This window comes from Mauremys mutica, chromosome 2, assembly GCF_020497125.1.
Source record: "Mauremys mutica isolate MM-2020 ecotype Southern chromosome 2, ASM2049712v1, whole genome shotgun sequence".
Classification (NCBI taxonomy): Eukaryota; Metazoa; Chordata; order Testudines; family Geoemydidae; genus Mauremys; species Mauremys mutica.
In genome coordinates, this window is record NC_059073.1 from 267,994,664 (window position 1) to 268,014,212 (window position 19,549).

Below are 19,549 nucleotides of genomic sequence, written 5' to 3' on the forward strand. Positions count from 1 at the left end.
TAATCACACACTAAATTAATCCTGAGACTGTATCAAGGGTACTGTATTATGCTGAGTTGCTAAACAACTTGTCATAACAATGAATCCCCCTTTACTATTTATTTTGCATATTCTAGAGAGATAATATTGCTTCCTTTCCATTGCTGTTCTGCAATAAATATTTTTCTATCAAGCTTCCACAGTACTTTGCCTGCAATTAACTTCTGAGTCTGCACGATAGCCTCTTCTACCTAATGAACTAGGATGCATTTTTCCCCCGTGACACACTAAAATAAGCAGATTTCCAGGTTTTTAAAAAGATATGACATGAAGAAAGTTGTTTCCCTTTTGTGCAGCACAGTGATTCTACAATTAAGATATACCTAATTACTAGTGTTTAGAACAGATGCAAATGTTGTCCAATTAAAATTCAAGTCCATGCTACAAATGAAACATCTGATTTTTGTTATGTTGCAGTAATGATGTTAGGTGGCTGGAAAATATACAAGAGATTTTTTTTCTCCCATTTAGGCCATTGAAGGCAAAAATTAACTTGGGATATGCTTCAAGCATCAATTCAGGCTGAAGACCAAAGTCATCCTTCACAAACCACACTGTATTAAAGAGAACTACAAAAAGGTATTGTGAAGCTATTCCCCTAATTAGGCCATAAAATTGAAAAGATGCACATGAGAAATTGAAGCTATTTAATGTGAAGCTGTTTCATAACTGAGCTCCTAGACTGCTTATTGTGATATTTAATATGACTGTAGGTTCTAGCAATTAAGACTCAACAAAGATTAGAAAGCTTTGCCAATTTCTCCAGATTCAAATGACTTGTTCTCAGACAACACACCAGAGATAGAAATTTTGCTCCTAGTCAGCTATTCCAAGTATTAAAAACCAAGCACAATGATTCTTATAATCTAAACACCCACAACATTCTGTTATTATTATCTCATTATAGCCATTACAATCCATAAGTATCCTCCTCAAAACTCTTAAAATGTTTTCACAGAATCGGACATTTCCAGATGGTATTCATACTATTTTTAACAATTTGAATAACATATTGTTTCAAGGAGAGCAATTATATTTAAAAGGCGGTTCGGTCCTTTATCACATACAGTATCTCCATATTTTTAGAGCTCTTTCATGAGATGATCAAATGTTAAAGAGTCCTTCATAAATGCAATCCAGTGCTATTGTTTTGCCAACTCAAAGGACGGGAAGGAAGAAACATTCCTACTTCTAAAATATTTGGAAAAGAAACAGGAAAAATTTCAAGCAAGACAAATTAATACAACCTCAGGGGCAACAGCAAATTGACTACCAACATCTTGAATGGATTTTAGGAGATAAAGCAGCATTTTTAATTCTAAACAATTAGAAAATACTTAAATATGATTTAAAAACTAGTTATTTGAGTACCTGATTGCTAAATGGACCTATATCTATTCAGGACTGTCTAAACTTTGCCCAACTGAGGAGGTCATTTGGCAACATCCATGGAACCTGAGGCCACAGACAATTTGCATAAAATGAAGCAGATTGCTTATGCTCTCTGCTTTAACATGTATGCACAGCCCTCAGAGACAAAGGTCCCAGTAAATGACATTGCTTCCACTCTGTTCTAAGTGTAGTATGGCTGTCTAGGATTTGTAGATTTCACTGGCCACACCACCATCATGAATATAAGGGAAGCCACAGTACAACTCCATGGTTTGAACTCACTATACTGCCATGGTACTACCAGTTTCTGTATCACTTATGAATACACAATATTTGTAACATAGGTGAAGCTCTACCAATTTGATATATTTTGTATGTTTTACACGGCACTAAGAATCAAAAGAGTAAGAGTATGCCCAGTCCTGTATAGATACACAAGGGGTAGAGGTGGCTTAAGGTGCCTTTCCTTATTGAGTCATTGTGTATGGACTAGGCCCAACGTTACATGAACATGAGAACGCCCCACATCTATCAGTGCAAGAGTCCTCAAATTGGGTGAGAAGAGGTAGGGGACATAGCCTTGCTGCTTCTCCACATCAGCCAGCAGGCCTGACCTTGTACAGGGTGAGTTTGTGGGGGGAAGCATCCACCGCATCCTCCAAAAGGTGGCCATGCATCTTCATATCACCCCTAATGACAGCAAGTGAACCCTCATAATGTCTTCTAGTAAAATGGCATGTTTACAGTCACTTGGAAAGTGTTCAGTGATAACCCTTTTGTTATGCCCTTTTTTATAGATTCCTTTTTTGGTCAAATGAGGTTAAACCATTTGAAACTAATTCCCACTGAGCACGGGATATCTGATGTCTGACGAAAGGAAATCACTGTCAGCTGGCTCACACAAAACAAAAGCCTTTTAGAAAAAAACATGGTCTCATGTCCCAAAAGACCTTAGGCATGTACTTTGGAAGAATGATCAAAATCGTTTTACACATTCCCTCATTCTTACTCACCCATTGGTTAACAGTAGATTGACAGCTAGCAGCACAAGACTGGCATTTAGCCTTGTTGCTGCATGAAATTGCTAGACATGGGGGGGAAGGGATGCAGAATTAATGCTATCTGTAGCTATTTTGGGGAATACTGACTCTGGCAAAATGACCTCAGTTTAAGTCATAGAATATTTTTAGGAACAGAGTAAGGAAAATGAGTGATCTTGTACATGAGTATAACTGCAGGACCAAATTATTTAATTAAGCATAGACTTTCTCAAACTGAAAACAAATAAAAAAAAATAAAGGGCAGAGGGTGAAAGTTCACTTTCCAAACCCTTTTTGTTAGTATTCGGCCTAACGATTTTATTACTTCATTCTTTCCTAAACCTTCTTCATTCATAAACTTCTTCTAAATAGAAACAGGTTGATTTAAAAAAAAATCTTCTGAAGGGTGACAAGCAAAAATAGTACAACAAGAAGGTTAAAATTTCAATAATTTTAATACAACCCCCATAAGAATAATTTACCATTCATACTATTTGCATTCAGCATGGACTGTCATTTTACCAGCCCATTCTTACATAGTTCAATAATGATAAGGTTAGCTTTGAAGTGGTTCTTTTATGTTAATGACACATTCTCCACATGTTGGGTCACACTTGGGGTTAAAGAACTGGAAATGTAAATTAATGCCCATTAGGGTGGGTAATAGCTGATCATTAACTTCAGAATTTTATTAGATCTGCCAGCCTTACTCATTCTAATTAAAGAACAGTGGTAATTTTTTTTCCCAACACATCACTAATGTACTCTTCCATACTGACATTTTTCAACTTGAATTCAACTTTTTTCTTTTTGGTTAAACTTTTTAATTTAACAAATTCGAATATAGTCTTATCGAAATTTTTCATACTAAATAATTAAAACAAACATGCTCATTTTAATCTCATTTTCTTGCTCTAGAAAGAAAAGTAACTTCAGAGTGTTACAATCTGTGAATACATATGCAAGACACAAGCAAGACACTTATAAAGCCTAATCTAACAATCTAGAGAAATCTAAATGATAATTAAGTCTTAAAATAAAATGTTTTGTTTTTTATTTGACCTCTTTTATAGTTATGAATCTGTTTTTAATCCTTCCAAAATAATTAAACAACAATAACATTCTTAACATACAGCAAAATAGGATACTTACAGGTCTCCATGCCTTCATCGTCATCATCTGCAACTGGTTTATCATATGATTTGTCAATTGCAGCTCTGAAGCTCTCATTGCAACCTCGTCCTCGGATGATCCGTGGGCGCGGACGATGGAAGGGAATGTCACCATTCAAAGTCACCTCAGCAACAGCCGTCTGTAGACTTTCTAATGAGCTGGATTTCTTCAGACCTAATGAAGGACCCACATCTCTTGTTGGGGAACCTAATGGTTAAAAAAAAATGGTTAATTAGGATTAGTACAAAGGACTGCGTGCTTGATCCTTCACACTCATAGTGAAAGTCTGTGGGGATATACTTAACATTATTCCCATCATCTCTGTAATCTGTAGGGATTTCATGTTGGTTTGAACAATGAATGAGTATGTCATGTCTTAGTCAATGACATCTTACACATTCAGCATAACATCTAGAGAAAATATCTTGCCTGCTAATTTCAAGTGGCTTTTTCAACTGAATTTTAAAGACTTGCATCAAAACATTACAATACACTAATTTTATAATGAAATGCATCTGAATAATCTAAGTGGACCTGATGGGACATATTTGTTGAAAAGGTCTGAAGTAGGGATCCAGTTATTCAGGTAATACTTGACATCACCTGAAAAAGAACTTAAATTCTGGGACATAAATGTTTGAGGGTGGTGGTGGGATTCAGAACCATCTGAGACCATCTCCCATCAGTTAAACTTGAATCTTTTAAAAGGTGCGGATAAGAAATAAATTATATGATAAAGGACTTTCTTTCCCACCTCTCTTCCCAGATTTCCTCCCCATGCTTGTGGTCCAGATGCCTGACCTTTTATAATGAGGCAACCACACCTATGATCCAAATTGTCTCACTTCTCACAAGGTGGCATCATAATGTTCAAAATAGCAGAGTCAGGCTGGAAGAGCTATCACTGAGACTTTTACCAAAGGAAACAGGGATAGGAAGAGGGATGAATAGGAACAATTTTTTTCAGAAGTTCCATCAGGAATATGTGGTAGTTTGGTCTATGTGGACAGAAGTGCAGGAGAACGGGGGAGAAATAATGAAATAGAATGGGAAGTCATCTGTGGTTACGTAGGGTTTGTTGTTATGGGTAGCCTAATACGTGAGATCTTGGGTCAGTCTCTAGTTTTATTATTTGAAGGTGGTGATGAAATAACAGTAAAAACCTCAAAAGGCTTGACTGATAGCTCATACGTGGGAGTTCACAGAATCATCGTATCTACAGATGGAAGGCATATTGTACATTTATTGGTGTTCTGGCCCGCATACCTTTAAAGGTGCCATGTGATCACACTTCCAGTGCTTTGTTTGGGAGATCACTACACAGGCTAATAGCTCTTATTATCAGGAAGATTTTCCTTGACTTTTCTTAGTTCCTCATACTAACTGTGAGGAAGTCCTCATTTTATGATATTAAAAAATTCCACTGCGTCATTGGTGTTCACACTCTTCAAATTTTTTCAACTATTATCATATCCACATTTAGTTGTCGCTTTGCCAAGCTATATGTACGTAACTCTTTTCAACTTCATAAATAAAACAATGTAGTCCTCCACCTGCCAGCCCTTTTCACAGGTTTGCCCTTAACTTTCTCCCATTTTTGATTATCTTTCTGGTAATAAGATGTGTGTAACTGAATATATTATTCTAATAATAATATAATACCTAACTTTTATACAGAGCTTTTTGTTAGCTGATCTCAAAGTGCTTTAACAAAGGAAATCAGTAACTCCATTTTACAGAATGAGATAGGGAGACACAGAGGGACAAAGTGACTTGCCCTCTGTCACTCAGCTGGTCAGTGAAGAGACAGGAATAAAACATAGCTCTCCTGAGTCCCAGTTCAGTGCTCTATCCACTAGGACACCTTGCCTCCCACAAGCATGTATTATTCATGCCAGAGCCATGAAGAATGATACTGTCATAAAGTGTTTATATTAGAAAGGTGCCCAGTAGGCCCCAACCAGGATTTGGGCCTCATTGTGCTAGGTAGCATTCAAAGCAAAGTTGACAACAGTCCAACCCATCTTCCTAGGACTAGTATATGAAAGTAAATGTCTTAAATTTGAACTAAATATATTTAAATCTAAACCAGAAATTGTAAAACCACTGACCCCAAGCATAAGCTAACGCAGCGTTTCCCAACCAGCCTACCCTGGGGGTGTGCAAACGAGTGGGGGTGCAGAACAGTGGCAATGCAAAATTCCCCCCTACTACTCACTAATATGGCAGAGTTGAAGAGGGGTGGCAGTTGAGTTCATTTTCCTAACTGGAGACTTAGCTCTCAAAAGTCTGAGAAATACTGAGCTAAACTGAACAGCCTGAAACCAAGTGAACTCAAATACCAGCTGCCAAAGTGTTTTTTCCACAGCTGTGCTCCTGATTGCATGAACTTGCTGAAAAATCACTTCTTCCCCACGGCTGTGCAAACCCTGCAGAGTTTGATTCACACACAGGTCCACAAAAAAACACTGCAGTTTGGACCTCAGGCACTGGGAACAAACAAGCCCCTACAGATTCACTTGGAAGTTTAAATTGTTGAACTACCACCTCCAAGAAGAACCCTTCCTTTCACAGACAACTGATATCTTTGGAGGGTTGGGGTTATGGGGATAGTTGGGGGCATGGAACAGCTGTTGGGGTGAGCAAGGAAGGCCAGCTGGGAACAGGGAGTTTGATGTCTTCCCAGCTGTGCAAACAAACCTCACACCACATTCGCCAAACTTTTGTGAACATGGGCTGAAGTTTGATAATATTCACACAGCTCTCATCTGTTTTCATCAGATAAATATTTCTGATCTAGTCATTATCCTAAAAACTTTTACACAGATTACTTTCTTGTATTATGTGTATGTGCACTTGTACACACCCACACCCTCTCTTCTACTGGTGCCTGCAGTATAACAAAAGTGATGAGCTGTTTACTTTTCAAGATTAAATTTTGTTAAAACCCATCCATGAGACAGAAAAAAAAATGCCTGCCAAAATTTTGAAAGACAAGACAGCTATAAATAAACCTGCTGTTTGATAGATTCACTTTCATATACAAAGGGAGAAGGTTATCCTATTACCTAGCAACTTACTGGAAGTTTCCTTACTGCAAAATGAAATCTGAAATACCTTTCTAAATGAAATGCTCTTATATCTTTTCCTAATTACTGAATGGCTATATACTCTTTTTGTAAACAGTAATTATAAAGCAAGCATTATGTGCCCATTTACCTTCATAAAGGACATTTTAAAAAATCCCATTTCCTGCTGCCCAATAAAGATCATTGTGAGAACAATATTTATGTAAGTCATGCTCTCCCAAAGGGAAAGCTAGATGGGATATGACTTAGTGTTCCCAGAGTACTGTAAAACTAATAATGGATTGCAGAAATGGGAGGAATATTTATTGAACTTGGGTGGCCATCAACATAAGTGTGGACAGGTTGCAGAAGCTGAAAAAGTCAAGTATTGCCACAGAAGTAATGTAAGTACTGTGACCATAACGTTATTTATATTTTAATACAACACTATAATCTGTGGCCATTTCACAGCAATGCAACTGTTTTGAAAACATATGGTTAAGTCTTCCTTTAAACTGAGCGGAGAAGTTCAAGATCTGTGTGAACAGGATAATCATAAAGGCAGTGGTTAGCCAAAAGTCCTTGAGACACTTTGTTAACTTTTTTTTTAACAAGTTAATTTCAAAACCTATGAGACATCATAAATTTGCCTTTTTCCACTATAGGGCTAATAGGAAATATCAACTTTTTTCCACAGTTACAGTTTTGACAGTAATCACTAGAAATATTATATACTCAAAATCAATTTCTACTTCCTTTAAATTTAGTTTGAAGTCTTAATTTAAAGAAATACAGGATTTTCTCCCCCTGCCCCACATCGTGTGTGTGTGTGTGTTGTTATTTTAAAGTTTCAAGTTATCAGCATTTTCCTCACCAATATTTTTTCCTGACAAATGACTGTTGATGAAGCCAGCCATCTGTAACCAAGCAACACTCCCAATGAACACCATGCTCTGTGAACCCACTCCCTTTGCACTGTATATAATTGTTCATTCATTCATCCAAGTGTCCCCCAAAACGCCCCCCCTCCGCACTTTCTCTGGCACATACAGCATTGCTCCTTAAAAGGCACATACTTGCACCCTTATGGCACCTAGGTGACCACCCTCAGGAGTGCGGCATGCTTCTTCAGACTGCAAACACCCTTTCTCAGAGGGCTAGGCACCCTCATCCCCGCGTAAACATATGCATTCCTTGTATAACCACTTATGCACACATGCGTGCAACCCATCTGCTCTTTGTCCCCCACTCTGACCACATATACACCACTCCTTCTCAGAGTGCACCAAAGTAACCTTATGTGAGACATCCACACACAGAACATTTTTCCTACCACACATCCTCACTTGGGACGTGCACCTTTACACACCCCTCTAGCCAGCATAAACATGCATCTCAGACCACACATACTCCTGACAGTGCACATCACATGACCCTCCGCCCTTTGCTGATCCTTCTATTGTCCCCACATCATAATAGCTAAGCATTATCTCACAGAACATACTCCCAATGCTACCTCATAGCACATGTGTACTCCTGGAGACATATGATACACATGGCTCATATATACCTACTTGCTGCCCCCTCCAAATGTCTTAGTTCTCCTATTCTACTGTGCTGAACTCCCCTGCTCAAACAACTACATCATACTTTCTCCCCCTTTGATATTATATTAAGTATTTATATAGTGTCGTAATTTTGCCTGATGATTTCCAAAGATAAAAATCATATGCCATCCCCGATTCAAAGGATGTATGATGTTTCCTTAATCACTGATTTTAAAAAGTCTGTAAAATTAATTTTTAATTGAATTTTATCTTCTAAATAATTTAGTGCACTTATTTTCTTTCTTTTAGAAAGCTGTTCTTGTTTAAATCAAAACTGGAATCATTGCTTTAAAAAATAAAATAAAAAACAATAGACAGTTGACTTCAGTTTCTATCCTCAATAAAACTATAAAAAATAAATTACCACTGGAGATTTAAAGTCATCCTGCTCTCTGATTAAAATAGTCGCAAATAGGTGTGTAGTATTTTATGCTAAATGGGGGGAGGGGGGAAACAGAGTATGCTACACAGTGGCAGATATTGATGATATAAAAACCTGCCCTGCTGCTGAACTGTAAACTTGTGCAAGTCCATAAAGTCTATTTTATTTTATTTTATTTTTTTATTGGTCACACAAGAGCAGCGAGTCAGTGAATTTGTTTCCTAACAACCACTCTATTAAGTTCTGATAAACTAAAAATAGATTTTTTTCTATTTGTTTTTCCACACTAAAAGAGCAACACTTGGTTTAAAGAAAGAAATAACAAGCAATTATATCCACTACTGAAAATAAGAGGAAGTTTTTTGAAAGCTGATGATATTCACCATGAAAAAAACAACAAATGATTTAGATAAGCGCTGAAAGACATCTTTAGTATTACAACAAGGTGTATATAGAAATAAGAACCAACTACAGTTACTGTATGCTTAACGCTGGATAAATGAGCCATGCTCAATTGCCACTGAATATACTTCTAACCCTTGGAATGAACTGTAAACTCTGCAAGGATTAGACAGTTCAAGTGAACTGAAGAAAGAAAAATAATTAAAAATCTATTATAGTACCTAGTGCTGGTGAGAACTTTACTTTCCATTTCGGTCAACACAATTAAACCCAATTTCACTTTCAACAGAGTTTGAGTTTATTTTTCTAAAGTAAATATGCTGAAGTTTTCCATTTTATATAGTTCATCAGAATGTAGCTCGTCACATATATTAAACGTTTGTCTTTTAAAACCTCATATAAAATTTCTCAGCCAAACTACTGTAAGTTATTCATTTAATTACAGAATCTATCTTCAGCAATGGCAGAACACCATTGGTTATATACAGAATCTGGTTAACATCATGGAAAAAGAAAGGAATAAAATCAAAGCACAATAAATTGTCTTCTTCCTTTTTCAAGCCACTGAGGCTGTAAATAAAATATTTATCTTGCTTAGCCCAGGTGGCTTCATGGTTAAGGTCATGCCCTTTAACCCAAGTTGTACAACTTGGGTCTCCTTAGAACTTAACATAAGTTTTCTATGTGGAATGATTTGCATCTTACAAATAAAACCTAAAACAGTGTGCACCCTTAAATACAAGAATTATATTTTTCTTATTGCACACGTCGGTCTTTAGGCAGTATAGTCACTGCTCTATCCTAAAAACAAGCTAAAAAGGAAACTAATTTATTTTTGATAAATTAGGAGCTGATCCTGTAGCTTTTAGCAAGTAGTCCCAGGAGCAGAGCTGTGCGAATAACTGGTTTTACAGTTTGCTGGACAAACAAAGGAAAAATCAAATAAAGAACTGTAAAAGTAAAATTGTAATAATAATTCATTTTGGATTAAACAAGACACTTCATTCATTAAACAAAAAGTTTATTTTTTGAAATTTTTAAAAATAAAAAGGTAAAATTCAAAACAAAAAGACAATAATAATTGAAACAATTCATTTTGAAAATGCTGAAACAAAAAGTTTCAATGTTGTGTTTCTTTTTTCTGACTGAAACAATTTTGCAATTCAACATGAATTTGTTAAATATTTCAGTCAACCTGAATCTGTATTTTTCAGCAAAAAAAGTTTTGGAAGAAAACTGTCACGCAGCTCTACCCAGGAGTAGGATTTACTCCCATCAATAAAAGTTACAGAATTGTTTCCTGTGTTCCAATCCTACAAAAATGTACGTACATTTAACTTTATGCAACAAGCATCCCATTGAAGTTAACAGGATTATCTCAATTTGTAAAGTAAAAAAAGCATTTTGGTCTTAGTCAGCAAGATTTTAAGAGTTATTCCTAATGTCTATAAAGGTTATTAGTTTATGAGATACATTTTTTCAGTCTATTGTTTTCTCTCTAAAATGTGGTTTAAACAGAGAAGCAACTGTAAAATACTAATAATAAATGTGGGTGGGACGTCCTATTCCCTGAGTCACGCTAAAAATAAGTAATACTTCAGGTTTAAAAGGTGAATTATTTCTAATTAGAACTAAGTAATGTTACTATGTCCTCTGGATCTAGCCTAATTAAAATAGCATTCCAAAGGTCAAAAGCTAACTTGCATTAATAAATCATAAAGGCTCATGATTGCAGCTGGCACATTATTTTAATTACTAATAAAAATTATGCTTTGAATGCTATTTTTCATAATCATCATATAAAATCTGTTAGGATGCTTAGTATATGAAATATGATGCTCTGTTTTGAATTCTAAAGGAAATTCAGCATATACTAAGAATTTACAACTCAGACCCACAGTATGTGACTGATGACCATCTTAATGCAAAGATAGAAACTTTAGAATTAAACTATTATTTGCAAGCATGATGTTAACACTGCAATAGCTAAACAATCAGCTCTCTCTGGTCATCCCACTTTAAGTTAGAATTCAAGGCCTAAAGAACAGATTTCAGGATTTCTGAAAAAGAAAATCAAAACTAAAGTGAAAATTTATGAATTTCAGGACTGTAGGAACTGGTATACAGTTATACTGAATGACCTGCTTTGAGTATACTATCCAGATATATTTTGCTCTACACAGTATTTTCTCTGTTCTGTGCTACTTGATTATTCACAATAGAAAACAGCCATGCAAGTATTGGAATATTCATGTTTTCATGCAATGTGATTGGCAGTTCTGTAATTGTGGTTAGCTGCTTTGACCAAGGTTTCTATAGCAACAGCCTTACTGTCAATTCTTACCTGTTTTCTGGTCATCCATTGTACTGAGCTTAGTCTCGTCAGCTACTGTTAAAAGGTAAATGTATAAGGTTAGCCCAGTTAGTGCCCACACCCCACATGCATACAACATTCCAATTTTCTAAGTTAGGAGGCATTGGTAACGTCACACTTCATGCAAATAATATGCAACATTGAGCAAATATTCTTGATAAAAAAGGCAGCAAACTAGTAACCATCATGCAATTTGTCAGTCACTTTCATATCACAGGCAGGTACAATATGTTATTTACATGTTAGCACATCACCACTAGCCAAGGCAAGTCAACACCACCAATCTTACTTTAGAGAAGGTGGTGAAGTAAGGATTGTAGTTAAGATATCCACAAATATTATAAAGCAAAAAATACTCCTTGCATTTTATTAATTTCAGCATTTAGAATTTTTATTGTACAAACACTCAAAATCTGCTTATTAAGGTTACTAGATTTTGCACTTCAAAACCTGAATCCAATGGGACATCTATGGATAGCTTAGTTAGAAATGTTTTATACCTGATTATATCCATAAAAGGAATATTTAATTCCCTGTTTTGGTTGCTGCTACAGTATACAGTTTCCACCATACATATTACTGTATAGCCTAAACCAGAAGTGGGACTAGGCCACATTCTCTAATATGCTGCTTCATTTGTAGCCCCATTATTTTCAGTAAGACTTATTGTAGACTGCTAGGATATCAAATAGTCAAGGATAATTATGTTTATTTAAGGTATAGCCTTAAATTGAGAATATGGATCTCTTCCCAATGTCAACTCAATAGAGGTAGTTAGTTTTAAAAAAATAGTATTCAGTGGTTTATTTTTAAGTACACATTTTCACCTGCTATGAAATATCTGATAGAGACAAGGTGGATGCAGTAATATCTTTTATTGGACCAACTTCTGTTGGTGAGAGAGAGAGAGTTTGTGCAACCTTGAAAGCTTGTCTCTCACCCCAACAGAAGTTGGTCCAAACCTCACCCACCTTGTCTCTCTAATATTGTGGGACTGCTACAGCTACAACAACACTGCATACAATGAAGTATCTTAGCGTATAAGTATATACCCATGTATATTCATATACATTTGTATGTTTACAACAAGCAAATTTATAGATATTTACAAACTGTACAGGCTGCTTGGCCACTCATGTTTTTATACCACTCCATCACACATACATGTTTAGCTCTGTGTGTCAACCATATACTTGAAATGACAAAAATCGACATTTACAACATCAAAAATACGTTCAGATAAAACATTCAAAGAAATATCACTCACTACCTAAATCCATGCTTTTGGATTTTCGCGTTTTAACGAACTCCAACTGACTGGCATCTGAAAATTGCTTTGTGCGTTTTTCTGACATGCTCTGGCGTCCGAAACCCTCTCGCTGGAAGGCCAGCACTGGATCAGCATCTGGACTAAGAGTGCTGTGGGAAGGAAAAAAATCATGCAGACATTTATCAAGATCATGCAACCCCCTCATATGCAAAGAAAAGTCTTTATTTGGTACATGATTTCTACCTTCTTTATCTATTGATAAGGCAGCCAATTTTAAATAAACCACTGATGTAAATGGAGTTGCATCAAGAATTAATCTGGCCTATTGTGTCCACAGCAACAGTGATTTAACAAGTATCAATAATTAAAAGCCCACTAAGTCTTTATGGGGAAAAAAATGAGTATATAATGCCTATGCACACCAAAACACATGCAGTAAAAACACTCAGAGCTATTAGCATGACAGTGCAGTTTACTTTGACTTTCCATATATACAGGAATAATTTTTGAGTATTTCTCATTCTTAGTGACACATATGGTTTGTTTTCCAAGTAAGTTTATAGTATAGTAGTAAAGCACAAATGTGCTGGCCTATCTGAAGTCACATGAACTTCTCTGAAACACTACAGTTAAAAAATTGGGATGAACCCGTCTCACATGGGTTTGAGAATATGTTCTCAATTACTTAAATTAAACTTATAGGTGTTCAGCATCTCTCATAATCAAAACATACACGTCTTTCCAAAGGTCACACAGGAGCTCACAATTAGTATTGGATGAGCTGGTATAATATTAAAGTGAGGAATTCCTTTAGCAACAGCTGTTAATGTGGCTTATGTAAGTTAGAAATGTTCTGTTTCCTCTTGCTGAAGAGAATACATCGTGTGCTTCTTTCTTTGAAAGGGTTAAATTTCTAACCCTGTTGGTTTTGGTGGCTTACTCCTTTTTTGGTTTGATCTTCTTCACATAATTACTTATTTATTCTAGATATATCACATTTCTTTTAAAGCTGAATATCATGTCCAGGTAAATTCAGGTATGTGTATGTTTATTCATTTAAAGTCATAGCCACATGCTAAAACTTGATTAAATAAAAATTTCAAAAGTAGATCAAGGAGTGTGGAGAGTGGTATGTTCTGAACACAGGATGAGGAGCCAGGAATTCCTGAGTTCTGATCCCAGCTCTTAAACTGACTGAGGGTATGGCTACACTTGCAGCTGTACAGCGCTTCCGCGGGAGAGCTCCCGCAGCAGCGCTTTGAAGTGCGAGTGCGAGTATGGTCGCGGCGTGGAGAGCTCTCCCAGCGCTGCAGGTACTCCACCTTCCCGTGGGAATTAGCTTACAGTGCTGGGAGCCGCGCTCCCAGCCCTAGGGCACTGTTTACACTGGCGCTTTACAGCGCTGTAACTTGCTGCGCTCAGGGGGGTGTTTTTTCACACCCCTGAGCGAGAAAGTTGCAGCGCTGTAAAGCGCCAGTGTAGCTAAGGCCAGACTCTGCTTCTGAGTCCTTGAGCAAATTAGTTTCTCTTCAGCTTCCCCATCTGCACCTATCATACTTATCTCCCCCTCTGAGCTACTATGAGGACCAATTACTTAATATTTGCAAAACATGCTAAAAATTATAGGTGCTACATAAGTACAAAGAATTACTTTTTCTCTCATCTAGATGCAAAGTACCAAAAGTCTCAATTTAATTGAAATCTAGCTTGCTAGAAATATCAGAATGCCACATTATGCTACCAGTTTTAATGTCCACAATAATAAAGAATTTAAAATATATTATTAATGTGGCAATACCTATTTCAATAATTAACAAAGACCAACATCAGAGCCATTTGAACACATACAATTTCCAAATGTAACTCAAAAGCACATCTATATGGTAAATATCCATACGTTAAAAAGTCAAAAAGCATAGTTGAGTAACTAACACCCCAAAATAGCTAATTATAATATTTTTCAGCTATGTTAAAGTCACCTTCTTTCTCACATTACTGCAACTCAGTTAATACCCATCACAATTTACTATGTTTTAGCGTCCTTAACAAATAAGATTTCTGGAACGACAGCTGATTCTTAAAAGAATGTAACCGTCTACTGACCCTCGGTGTTATTAAAATTCCACTTATTAATCCTGTCTTATTGCCCCTTTGTTTTCATAACATTTTCATCAAGGATTAGGGAGATATTGTCAGGCTGGAAAAGCTTACATTTTCTGCGGTGATTCAGAACAGCTGCCATTCTTGTTTGGATAACCCTTCGTCCATATTCTTAGCTTTACCCTTTGAGCCTTCCAGCAATATCATACAATGCACCTTCATTTTATAAATCTTCCCTCACCCATTAGCAGCAGGAAATTAATGCAACAATCTACTTCTGCTGCTATTTATTTTTTACAAATAAAAAGCATTATATATGAGTAAGGTCCTAAACTGATCTGCTCTTTTACCTGCAATTGTATCTAAAGATCTCAACAATTTCTCATAAAGGAAGAGATTTAAATGTTTTTGTACAAAATGAATTCCACAATATCTAATCTATTTTCTTTGCGGTTATTTTCATTTAAGCTCAGAAAGGTATATGAATAGTAAGTTACACCGCCGCAGTAAATATAAAAAGCATCTTCAGATTTCAAATGGGCTTTTACTTCATAGTATAAATTCTTCCCACCACCACCCCCATTCAACTGAAAAATTCACTCAGAGGTAAGTATTACATGACATCTTAAGTGCTGTTCAATTTAAAAATCTTAGATTTACAGCTCTAAAACCTTTAACAAAAGAGACACATGGACATTTCAATGACCCAAATTACAGGTGAGACTTTTCTACACCAAAAGTTGCAATATTAACAGAAAAGCAAAATGTACATTGAAAAAAAGTTATTTTTACCTCATTTATTAAAACGCGGTTTAGAATCAGCAAGAACAATCCCTAAGCATCAACTCAAATAAATATAATATCAAAACAGAAGTAGCTGACTGGTGCAAATCAGAACCAAAGGGCATTGCCACTGATATTTTATTAAGATATTGCTGACACATTCATAATAGATCCAGGAGATGGGGCTAGTAAGAACATTCTAATTCTTCACTCTGCTTGTGTTAATTATCACGACACCCTTAGGAGGTGGTTCCACAGAGACGGTCTTTTATTTTGCTCATTGCAGTACATTATTACTAGACTTGCAGATTAATGCACAGTTCTCTTAGATCTGTATTAACAGTATGCAATATTTCTTTTATTAAGAGCAATAAACAAGTTAATAATGGGACTAATACATAAGCCATTGGAGCTCAGATGTAAAAATCTACACATAAGATCACAGATTCAACCCAATTGGGAGGTTAAACATGAGGTAATTTGGTTTCAATATTTTAAATTATGGGAAATATTAGTATACTACTTCTGCAGTACTTATAAATCACAACTCTGAATATCATATTTATCCTAAATAGTCAGGAAATCTTAACTTTGTAAAATGTTATGTGAGCATAAACATATAAATAGCAGGCCTAAATTAATTTCTAAATAGATTATCTAAAAAATATTCATTATCTAAAATACACTAAAAGCTGGTGCATGTGTGATAAAAGTCTCCTAAATATATACTGGTACACAAAATAAAATCTTGGTTTTATTTTGCAGAAATCTTATTTATCGAGAGAATTATAAATTAACATTTTCCACTGGAATTTATCTTTAATGTTTTATAACCGTAAGCTTTTAACAAGGCTGCCCTACAAATACAGAGATTTTCTGATTAAATGTAAGGCTGGCTCATCTTAAAATTTGACTATATAATATTAATTCTGTTAACACAGCTCTATATCAATTTGGTCCTAATAATAGTTGGTAACACTTTTCTAAATGTGTTTTGACACCGCATAAAACTATACAGCTAGAAAGTAAAAGTCCACCAAAATTATCTGCACGGACTCTCTTATTGAAATAATGGCAATGAAAGGTTTGAAAATGTTGTGGTTTGAATGTTGGCTGACCATATGTTCCAATTTTAGAGGGACAGTCCTGATATTCGGGGCTTTTGCTTATATAGGTGCCTATTGCCCCTCACCCCTCTTCTGATTTTTCACACTTGCTATCTAGTCACCTTATCTGAATGTTTAAAAAAAAAGATTAATATTCAGTGTAGCTACCCATTAAACTAAAGAAAAATAAATTATTACAATTTACTATCATTTTCATGCTCTCGACTATGGTCTTACCAGTCTGTAGATTCATTAATTGTGGCTTTAGCCCATGCGCCAACATCTGTGGTTCCAAAACCCATATCATCATGGGAGCTGGAAGATGATTGGTCAGAAAGATGTGGTGGAAGTACTGGCAGCCTATCGTCTTCAATAATAACAGTGTCATCTTGTGGCATGTTCACTGTTGGAGACAGCTGGTATTTACCTGTTCAATATGGGGAGGAGAATGGAGGAAGAAACTGTAGATAAAGACCTGAATATTACATATCATATATTCTCCAAATGATAAAATGTCATGTCAAATCTGTCACATCATTGATAAGACTGATGTAGCACAGTTAGTAAAATTACATGTGACTTAAGAACATAAGAATGGACATTCTGGGTCAAAGCAAAGGTCCATCTAGCCCAGTATCCTGTCTTCCAACAGTGGTCAATGCCTGGTGCCCCAGAGGGAGTGAACCTAACAGGTAATGATCAAGTGATCTCTCTCCTGCCGTCCATCTCCACCCTCTGACAAACAGGCTAGGCTATAATAGCCATTAATGGACTTAACCTCCATGAATTTATCCAGCTCTCTTTTAAACCCTGTTATAGCCCTAACTTTCACAACCTCCTCAAGCAAGGAGTTCTACAAGTTGACTGTGCACTGTGTGAAGAACTTCCTTTTATTTGTTTTAAACCTGCCGCCCACTAATTTCATTTGGTGGCCCCTAGTTCTTATATTATGGGAACAAGTAAATAACTTTTTCTTATTTACTTTCTCCACATCACTCATAATTTTATATACCTCTATCATATTCCACCTTACTCTCCTCTTTTCCAAGCTGAAATGTCCTAGCCTCTTTAATCTCTCCTCATATGGAACCCGTTCCAAACCCCTAATCATTTTAGTTGCCCTTCTCTGAACCTTTTTGAATGCCAGTACATCTTTTTTGAGATGAGGAGATCACACCTGTACGCAGTATTCAAGATGTGGGCGTACCATGGATTTATATAAGGGCAATAAGATATTCTCCATCTTATTCTCCATCCCCTTTTTAATGATTCCTAACATCCTGTTTGCTTTTTTGACTGCCGCTGCACACTGCGTGGACATGTGAGAACTATCCACGATGATTCCAAGATCTTTTTCCTGATTAGTTGTAGCTAAATTAGCCCCCATCACACTGTATGTATAGTTGGGGTTATTTTTTCCAATGTGCATTATTTTACATTTATCCACATTAAATTTAATTTGCCATTTTGTTGTCCAATCACTTACTTTTATGAGATCTTTTTGAAGTTCCTCACAGTCTGCTTTGGTCTTAACTATCTTGAGCGGTTTAGTATCATCTGCAAACTTTGCCACCTCACTGTTTACCCCTTTCTCCAGATCATTTATGAATAAGTTGAATAGGATCGGTCCTACGACTGACCCTTGGGGAACACTACATACTTCTTACTACATAAAAGTCTGAAAATATACAATCAAGTACTTGCATCCTACTGAAGGAGAACATTAGCTGGCTTAGGTCGCGATCCTCAGAAGGAATAAAGTCAATGGGAACTAAAGGGATTCATCACTTCCCATGATCCAGCCCTGGATCATCAAGGCCAACATTTTCCAACTTGGTTTACTAACATTAAGAACTTAAATTCATATTCAGATGCCTGAACAAATGGATTAATTTTCAGAAGTGTTCAGTATTCGTAGCTAGAGCTGGTTGAAAATTTTCAAATTTGGAATTCTTTTTTTATAATAAAAGAATTAAATAAATGTATGAATGAATTAATAAAGTCACCTATGTAGCTGCCCAGATTTAGATTTTTAAACATGACTTAATGCACCAAACTTGGAAAATCTCACCCAAGACCTTAATTCTGTTCTCACTGAAGTGCAAGTGAATTTTGACATTGATGTTAAAGGGATCAAGACACCACCCTCATGAATCAAAAAGATGACATAAGGGCTTGACATTGCACCTCATATGTGAACCAGCTTCAGTGGGACAACTCCTGCAGGCAAGAGTTGTAGCACTAGACCCTAAGGAGTTTTACAAATTAGTGAAACATTGTTTCTTTCCAACTAAAAGCCAATTTGTATTTTTTTGAAGATACCACCACTATCTAAATACACATAGAATTATATTTTCCAGTAATATTTTCTATGGCATTTTGAGTAACACATTTTTCAACCTGTTTAACAAAAAGCAGATGTAATGTTTAAATTTTATATAAAGTCCTACATCATCAGAATAGACTAAACAGATACAAATATGTCACAAAGGGGCTTTATTATGACAATGTTCAGTAATATCACTATACTTTTAGCCTGAGTCACCATTTCCTGTTTTTCAATGCAAATGTGCTCGGGGTTAAAGAACAAGTGAAGATATTTAGTAGAACAGTAAAACTGATGCTACAGAAAATGATCAGCCTTAAAACGTTGTCAGTTTAGTCATAAGATACATACATAAGATTACTTCAATATTTGTAATATTACTGAGATAAACTTACTTATACTTGCTATAAGGAATACCAATCATACTGCAAATATAGAAATAAAGTTATTCAGTCATCTCAGGCGACTGGCAAGTTATTAAGAGTGA

General features: G+C 35.9%; 1 protein-coding gene across 10 annotated transcripts in view; it reads right to left on the minus strand.

The window, feature by feature from the left end:
- The window catches only part of PARD3 (par-3 family cell polarity regulator), a 648,875-nt gene that overhangs the window by 174,570 nt on the left and 454,756 nt on the right, over positions 1-19,549 (minus strand). For 7 of the 10 annotated variants that reach the window (XM_045004634.1, XM_045004629.1, XM_045004630.1 and 4 more), the window contains 4 exons: positions 16,974-17,163; positions 12,745-12,896; positions 11,448-11,492; positions 3,624-3,851 (listed from right to left, as the gene is read on the minus strand). In XM_045004634.1, coding sequence (XP_044860569.1) covers positions 3,624-3,851; positions 11,448-11,492; positions 12,745-12,896; positions 16,974-17,163 — 615 coding nt within the window. The remainder of the gene's footprint in view (positions 1-3,623; positions 3,852-11,447; positions 11,493-12,744; positions 12,897-16,973; positions 17,164-19,549) is intronic. The other 3 variants (XM_045004631.1, XM_045004626.1, XM_045004627.1) reach the window with 2 other exon arrangements.